This window comes from Nematolebias whitei, chromosome 1 (assembly GCF_014905685.2).
Source record: "Nematolebias whitei isolate Nwh7 chromosome 1, NemWhi1, whole genome shotgun sequence".
NCBI lineage: Eukaryota > Metazoa > Chordata > Actinopteri > Cyprinodontiformes > Rivulidae > Nematolebias > Nematolebias whitei.
The window spans coordinates 36309338-36318228 of record NC_056498.1 but is presented as its reverse complement, the minus strand read 5'-3'; the positions used below and the strand labels follow the sequence as shown (position 1 = coordinate 36318228).

The 8891-nt window shown below is 39.3% G+C and overlaps 1 protein-coding gene across 1 annotated transcript; it reads left to right on the top strand.

Annotated features, from left to right (window-relative positions):
- Positions 1-3862: 3862 nt before the first annotated feature.
- On the top strand, positions 3863-8346 carry LOC119409832 (carbohydrate sulfotransferase 12-like). Its single transcript, XM_037676736.1, has 5 exons — positions 3863-4004; positions 5031-5206; positions 7496-7639; positions 7716-8023; positions 8106-8346. The coding sequence occupies exons 1-5, from the start codon at positions 3902-3904 to the stop codon at positions 8344-8346; spliced, it is 972 nt and encodes a 323-aa protein (XP_037532664.1). The 5' UTR covers positions 3863-3901.
- Positions 8347-8891: the final 545 nt, after the last annotated feature.

Here is an 8891-nt window from a genome sequence, read left to right as displayed (position 1 = left end):
TCTGGGAGTGAGCTGTTTGTGTGATTCAGTTTGGTTTGGTGGCTCCTCAGATTGAAGAAGTCCTTTGGATGAAGGACAAAACGTCTCAGCAACAAAAAAAAACGTCCAGATGACCTGACTGAACATTGTTAAACGTACTTATACTTACAGCGGAGAGCAAAAATAACACTTTTTTAAATATATTTGACACTATAGAATTTATAAAATGTTTCATTTTCAGGGCTAACTTTTTAGACTGTACATTGTTTTTGGGGATTCCCAAATCAACCAAGAATGGGCGATTAAAACATAAAGAAGTATAAATAAACTATAAACATAAAACTGTTTGATTCACAATAGCTTTGTCTTTACTATTAGCTGTCCTCTACATACAATTTAATAAACCTCCCTGATATTTAGTTTACTCGAGAGAAACTTCCTCCTGAGTTCTAACTGGAGTTTATGTTCACAAAAAAAATAAAACAAATGTCGTCACTGATATCATGTGGATCCCTTTAGTCTAAAGAAAACTAAACAAAAACAGGAGGAGCTGAAATAAAAAGCAAGCGATTAAGATGTTTAAAATGTCACGTGGAATTACTGCCTCCTCGTGTTCGGCTGAGAGAATGCATCACAAGAATCACTTTCTGATCCTGAACATTTTCTCCTTCAAGCAACAATGTTCAGTCAGGTCATCTGGACCATTTCTTTCTTTCTTTGTTTTTTTTTTCTGAGACATTTCCCCCTTCACCCAAAGGATTTCTTCAATCGGAGGAGCCACTAAAACAACAAAGTCTATTGGTTAAAAGATGAAACTTTTTGCATCCGTCCAGAGGACCTAAATTAACTTTGTTAGAGTCCATTGGTTTGTGTTGTGGATTTTCCTACTTTAAGTTGTCTCAACACAGAAACAGGTGAAATTAAGGATGTCTTCAAAAATGGTCTTCGAATTAGTTTATTGCAATAAACACACACAGACATCACACAGGATGCTTCGCGCACAGCCTGTGGAGGTAGTTTTTAAAAACAATAAGTTCAATCCAGTTTTATAGCTCGTTCATGTGATGACAAACAGCAAGTAAAATACACTACTTTGCCAAAAGTATTTGCTTACCCATCCAAATGATCAGAATCAAGTGTTCCAATCTCTTCCATGGCCACAGGTGTATAAAATGAGGCACCTAGGCATGCAGACTGTTTTTACAAACATTTGTGAAAGAATGGGTCGCTCTCGGGAGCTCATTGAATTCCAGCGTGGAACTGATAGGATGCAACAAATCCAGTCGTGAAATGTCCTCGCTCCTAAATATTCCACAGTCAACTGTCTGCTGAATTAGAAGAAAATGGAAGTGTTTGGGAACGACAGCAACTCAGCCACGAAGTGGTAGGCCACATAAATTGACGAAGCAGTGTCAGCGGATGCTGAAGCGCATAGTGCGAAGAGGTCGCCAACTTTCTGCAGAGTCAATCACTACCATACCATACCATACCATTTTATTTATAGAGCACTTAAAACAGCTACAAGGCCAACCAAAGTGCTGTACAGACAGAACAACAGGTAACACACAAAGCAAAATACAAAATGAGGTAAATCAGAAATATAGACATAAAAACGATGCAGATAATGATGACTAACCAGTGTGGAGCGTACAGGTTCAAAACACAGATCATCTGATGTTGAAAGCTATTGAATAGTAGTGAGTTTTTAAATGGGACGTGAAAACCGAGAGGGAGGGGGCCTGTCTGACAAGCAGAGGTAACTCATTCCAAAGTCTTGGTCCTGCTACAGAGAAGGCCCTGTCCCCTCTGCGCTTAAGACGAGTTCCTGGAACTGTGAGGAGCAACTGGTCCGCTGACCTTAGGGAATGTGGTAGGACATACGGTTGTAGTAAATCGGGGGGTGGGGGGGGGTGGGGGTGCGAAACTGTTCAGCGATTTGTAGGCATACAGGAGTATTATGAACTGGATTCGAAGGTGACCAGTGCAGTGAGGCCAAAACTGGTGTAATGTGCTCTCTTTTGCCTGTACTGGTTAAAAATTGGGCTGCTGCATTCTGGACCAGTTGTAGTCGTGCTATGGAGGTCTGACTGATACCAAACAGGAGTGAATTGCAGTAATCAAGCCTAGATGTCATGAATGCATGTATTACTGTCTCCAGGTTCTTTTGGGACAATATGGGCTTCAGTTAAGACAGTCGCCTCAGTTGGAAGAAACATGATTTAACAATCATGTTTACGTGACAGACCTCCAAACTTCATGTGGCCTTCAGATTAGCTCAAGAACAGTGCACAGAGAGCTTCATGGAATGGGTTTCCATGGTCGAGCAGCTGCAGCCAAACCATACATCACCAAGTGCAATGCAAAGCGTCAGATGCAGTGGTGTAAAGCTTGCCAACACTGGACTAGAGCAGTGGAGGCACGTTCTCTGGAGTGACAAATCGCCCTTCTCCATCTGGTAATCTGATGGACGAGTCTGGGTTTGGCTGCTTGCCAGGAGAACGGTACTTGTCTGACTGCATTGTGCCAAGCGTAAAGTTTGGAGGGGAGATTAAGGTGTGGGGCTTGGCTGGGCTTGGCCCCTTAGTTCCAGTGAAAGGAACTCTAACTACTTCAGCATACCAAGAGATTTTGGACAATTCCATGCTCCCAACTTTATTGGAACAGTTTGGAGCTGGTCCCTTCCTCTTCCAACACGACTGCGCACCAGTGCACAAAGCAAGGTCCATTAAGACATGGATGGCAGAGTCTGGTGTGGATGAACTTGACTGGCCTGCACAGAGTCCTGACCTCAACCCGATAGAACACATTTGAGATGAATTAGAGCGGAGACTAAAAGCCTTCTTGTCCAACATCAGTATGTGACGTCACAAATGCGCTTCTGTAAGAATGATCAAAAATCCCCATAAACACACTCCTAAGCCTTGTGGACAGCCTTCCCAGAAGAGTTGAAGCTGTTCTAGCTGCAAAGGGTGGACCAACGTCATATTGAACCCTATGGATTAGGAATGGGATGTCACTTAAGCTCATATGTGAGTCAAGGCAGGTGAGGAAATACTTTTGGCAATGTAGTGTATGCCAGAAAAGAATTGTGCTCTGTGCTCTTTGATAAGTGGGCTCTTGCTTTCATATTCTTGCTCTATTTAGATTAAACATGTACCATAAGATATCTAACATGAGATGTATTTGTTCTAGTCTGATAAAAAAGGAGGTGCATTATTCATCATTATCTCAAAACACTGAACAAAGTATTTTTACACAGTGTAGAGTAGACAGACAAAGGCATATGAATTTTATATTTAAGTTTAAAGTACAAAACAATTTGTTGCAGACATGTACTGTCGCACAACAGAATGGTTGGGACTGACATTCTGAAGGCCAAAAGAGACAGAGCAACAAATATTAACACAACTTCTATATGAGAGCTGAACAAATGGACAAACTGCTGTTTTCTGATTTAACAGCACAGAAGTGAGGTGTATCTGAATGGTACAGCCTAAACGGTGATGCTGTAAAGTCAATATTTACTCAGTATTCATGTTTATTTAGTTCTTGGCTTTGCACTCGTGCCTGTCATTAAACAGCACTCATAGAGAAGAGAGCAGTAAAGCACAAGAATATCACTTTCTTGCTGTGAACTTTGGATTCTGGTGAGCAAAATAACCACTGAGTTTGATTTGATACCAGGCTGCTAAAAAAAAATGGTCATGTAGGCAAATCATGCTTTATTTTTTACATGTCATATTTTAATTTTACAGGGATAAAACAATTAACTAAATGCTGCTTTACCGCTTTTCCAGGTTTTATTAGCATGTTTTGTGGCATGTTTTATATGTAAAAAGAAAATAACTTGATTTTGTTATTATTATTTTTTTTCAGTGGATCTTTTTGGTTTGTTAGCTTTGGTTGCTTCACTTCAGATGCCATGGCGGCACGCAAAGGATTCCTACTGCCTTTTGGACTTTTTGGATTAATTATTGCTATCCAGATTCTATCTTACAAAAGGGACATATCCAAAGAAAAGAAAGGTATGATGTGTTTACAGTTCTTACAGTTCCTGCTGTGTATCCTTCTACTGTTTGCAAGAAGGATTTTTTTCTTGTTTGCACTTTTGCACTTCACTGACTGAAATGACTGGGACATAAAAGGCATCAAACCACACCCGTGACTGCTTTCAGATTATCATAGATTACCTTTAACGTTCCATACAGTACACCGTTTATCTTTTTTAGTTAAGCTCTGAACTTTTGCATGAAACAAAAATTTTATAACTTGTCCCAGATCCTTCAGTTTAACTAATGCGATTGTTGTTGTGGTGGTGTTTGATAATGTTGTTTGCAATGGTACTGTTGTTAATGTTGTTGCTGTTAATCTTGTTTTAAATGTTGTTTTTAATGTTATTATTCTTCACCTTAATGTTGCTGTTAATGTTGTTGTTGTTCTTAATCTTAATGTTGTTCTTCATCTTAATGTTGTTGTTCTTCACCTTAATATTGCTGTTAATGTTGTTTTAAATATTGTTTTAATGCTGTTGTTAATGTCATTGTTGTTCATAATAATATTGTTGCTGTTAATATTGTTTAAAATGTTGTTTTAAATATTGCTGTTAATGTTGTTGTTCTTCATCTTAATGTTAATATTAACGTTGTTTTCTATGTTGTTGTTGTTAATGTTATTGTTTAAAATTTTGTTTTCAATGTTTTAATTATGTTGTAGTTAATGTTGTTTTTAATGTTGTAGTTGTTAATGTTAGTGTTTTAAATGTTGGTTTTAATGTTGTTGTTGGTATTATGTTGTTGTCAATGTTTTTGTTGATGTTTATTTAACGTTGTCATTGTTAATTATGCTGTAATTAAGGCTATTGTTGATGTTGTAAATGTTGTGATTGTTAATGTTGTTGTTAATGCTGTTAATGTTGTTAGTTTTTGTTTATATTGGTTTTCATGTATCCATTGGTAATGTTGTTGATATTGTCAATATTGTCATTTTTACTGTTGATAATACTGTTGTTGAATTTATTGATAATAATGTTGTTAACGCTTATATTATTATAGCTGGAAGGCTCTATCAGCTGCAGGAACTAAGGAAGCAGCTGATTCATGAACAATGTCATGGAGACGCAAAGACATTTCTGGATGGGAAGCACAGTTTTGAAGACATAAGTGATAAAGAGTTGGACAACTTCATTGTTGATGATAACCATGGCATCATCTACTGTTACATTCCCAAGGTGATGTATACACCATCTGACACTTGCATATCAATCAACCTTAAAATTTTCAGCACCAGTCAATAAGACCCATTTTTGCTGCCAAAACAGCTGTCGGAGTACATTTAGAGTCAGTGGGTTGTGAGTAGAGCATCCGAAAGATGTCACCATATCAGTTTAAACAGACCCATCCTGTTGGCTTTAAAAAAGACACCATGCAGTTGAGACATCAGCAGGTTTCTGGTCTTTCTTAATATATTGCAGTCCACTATTTTCGTTGATTGACTGCACAATGCATCACAAATCTGTTGTCTTTGCAATATTATAGTGCAAAATCAGGACTGCTTGGTCTTTAATAAACATCACAATAGACTACTATTTGCCGAGTGCCCTGAATTCGTGCATCTGGGCAATCCAGTGGACTCTCACTGCCTTCTATGTCCACACTTGGTTAGGATGATTGTCGCTGACATGTGAACACACAGGGAACTGGGCTTTGTGAGGACATAAGAAAGCACAACGAGTCAGAATTTTTAAGCAAGTTGCATGTCAAGGTTTCAGTCTAAGATGTACATTATCATTATGACAAGAAATTACAGAGTTATAGGCAGTGTGATCAAACCTTGTAAATGATGTCATGTGTGACAAAGTCACGTCATTGTATGGATTAGAGATGATCTCAGGTACCACCATGGCAAGGTCTGATTAGATGTGGTGGCTGAGCTGTAGAAGCGAGTTAATGATGTTTCTGAGTTTCAAAACCTAGTCATTCATAAAATACTTTGCCAAAGGACAAACACGCACACCAAAGCACCCGTATGCACACACACATACACACCTGCACACACATAAGCAAATGCATGGCATGGCCGTGGGTAATAAAGTAAGGAGTGAGGAACATGTGTGTTCATCACAGCTCATAGGAAGGACTTCCTGTGTTGTTCTGTGGAGCACCTCGGTGGTCTCAGTCTACAACTGAAGGTGCTGTGTTAAGAGTCCAGTGTGTCATGAAGGGGGTGTGATATATTGTAAAGGATCTGGAGCAGTTTCCTCAGCATCCTCTGCTCAGACACCTCTGTCAGAGACTGCAGTTCATGATGTCAGCATCAGCTTTCGTCACCTAGAGGCCCCAGCACACCACAGCGTAGAAGAAGATGCTGGAGACCACAAAATGGTAAAACATCTGTACCACTGTCCTGTAGATGTTAAAGGACCTGAGTCTCCTCAGAAGAAAAATGTGACTCTGCCCTTTCTTGTAGAGTGCATTGGTGTTAGCTGTCCAGTCCAATTTATTGTCTAGGTGGACCCCCAGGTACTTGTAGCAGTCCATAGTATCCACCTTAGTACTGTTGAGAGTTGGGGGGTGGGCTGATCTTCTTCCTGTAGTCCACCTGCAGCTCTTACCTGATTTTTTTATATGATTTTATTGTTCTTGTACTGTATTTTCATTATTTTTACTTTTATGTTTTACTTTCTCTTCTGTGTACAACACTTTGGATCTGTATGATTGTTTAAAGTGTTTTTCAGATCATGTTGATTGGATGGGAAATATTCTGTGGAAAGTAGACTTGGTGTTAAAAAATGTGGACCACTGGCACAGGCTGCACTGGTCCAAAGACAAGCTGTCCAAGATGAAAGCCGATCTGGACCCCGCATGCAATTGCTGCAAACAAACTCCAGCTACACCCTTGCACACATTCTGGACCTGTCCCAAACTGCAGACTTTTGGCAATCTATTTTTGATTCCTTGTTTGGGATATGTGGAAAAACTGTTCACCCATCACCACTCTTTTCACTGTTTGGGATTATCTCTGTGGATATGTCCTTCAGCAAATGTGAGAAGTGATTGTCTTTGGCTCTCTTCTAGCCAGTAGGCTAATTTTGTACAATTGAAAATACCCAAACCCCCAGCATATGTACATTGGATAAGGGAGGTGATGTATCTTATCCTTTTGGATAAAAAAAAACATATACTGTACCCTTGAAGGGGGTCTGTCAAAAGATTTTAGGACACATTGGAAGGAGTGGTGGGAACACTGATTTAAAATAATGTGGACCATTGTGTCTTCTAGCTACTTTGCTTTGGCACAGTAAATAGTTAAATATTTTTAGTTAAATATTGTACTTTAAAGACCATCATTTTACTAGTTTTAACCTGTTGTTAAATTTGAACCACTACATTATCAATTTATTTCAGGGGCATCGGCAATGGAATTAGTTGAAAACAACCACCCTTCTAACCACTTTTCTTAGCCACAGCATGACAAAGTGGCAGATTAGTTATAGATTCTGACCTGTATCTTTCTGCAGGTGGCATGTACCAACTGGAAAAGAGTTATGATTGTTCTGAACCAGAGTGAGCCATATCCTGACCCTCTTTCAATAGATCCTGACTCTGTTCACATCCGAAACAAATTTACCCTCCTGAATACCTTTTCAAAAATGGAGATAAAGGTCAGTTCTGCCACTTATATTAGTTTGATCTGAAAGTTACAAATAGATAACTGATGTGTGTTTATTTGCTCTGCAGGTGAAATTAAGACATTACACCAAGTTCCTGTTTGTTCGAGATCCATTTATTCGTCTCATCTCTGCTTACCGAGACAAGTTCCTACTTAACAATTCATACTTCTATGAGGAGTATGGTAGAGACATCTTGCGTTTCTATGACAACCAGCCTGATCCACCAAAAACAGAGGAAGAGGCATTTAAGTTGGGCATTCGTCCCTCATTCTACAACTTCATTCAGTATTTAGTGGATCCACAAACAGAGAAGAAGGAACCCTTTGAGCCTCACTGGAGGCAGATGTACCGCCTGTGTCACCCCTGTCTCATAGAGTGAGTCCATCATGATCTTCAGATAAAACTATTCGACATATTAAAACAAATCAAAGTATAAAAGTTTGTGCTTTCTTTTCAGGTATGACTTTATTGGTCATCAGGAAACTCTTAAGGATGACGCCCAAATGTTGCTGAAGATGCTAAAACTGGAGGACAGTATTCATTTTCCACCAGTTTATGAAAACACAACCACTCCTGATTCTGTACTGAGCTGGTTCAGGACGGTGTCTTTGGAGGACAGGAGGAGGCTGTATGAGCTTTATGAACAAGACTTTAGACTTTTTGGCTACAGAAGGCCAAGTGAACTACTTGATGGTTGAGGTTAAGGTTGCCTTTCATTTACTAGTGTAAGCCGTACCCCTACAACTCTTAGTTTGAGATCACATGGGGTACTGGGTAAAATATTTTAAAATATTTCTGTATAAAATGGGATCCCCTCCCCCATCAGTCAATCATCATCATCATCAAAGATACCACTGCACCCTGGATTCACTGGTTAACTGGACATCATTAACTTCACGCAGACTCTCCCACTGGTTTATATTCATCTTTAAATCACTACTTGGTCTGTTGCCTTCATACATCTCCTCCTATGTCTCTGCGTGAGTGCAGCTACAGCGTGCGCTCTCAGGACATTATTACCTGCAGTGTTCCCTCAGTGTGGACTGAAATAGGCAAAAGGGCCTTCTCCTACTCTGCTCCTGTTTCCTGGAATATCTTGCAAAAAAATCTGAAGCTCTCAACCTTGACCTCTCTAAGTGGCTTCAAACATCTGTTAAGTTCCTGGCAAAAACCAATGCAGACATGATCCTGTTTTTAGTTTTCTACACTCCCTTATAATCTAGCTGCTTTTCTTTTTTCATTA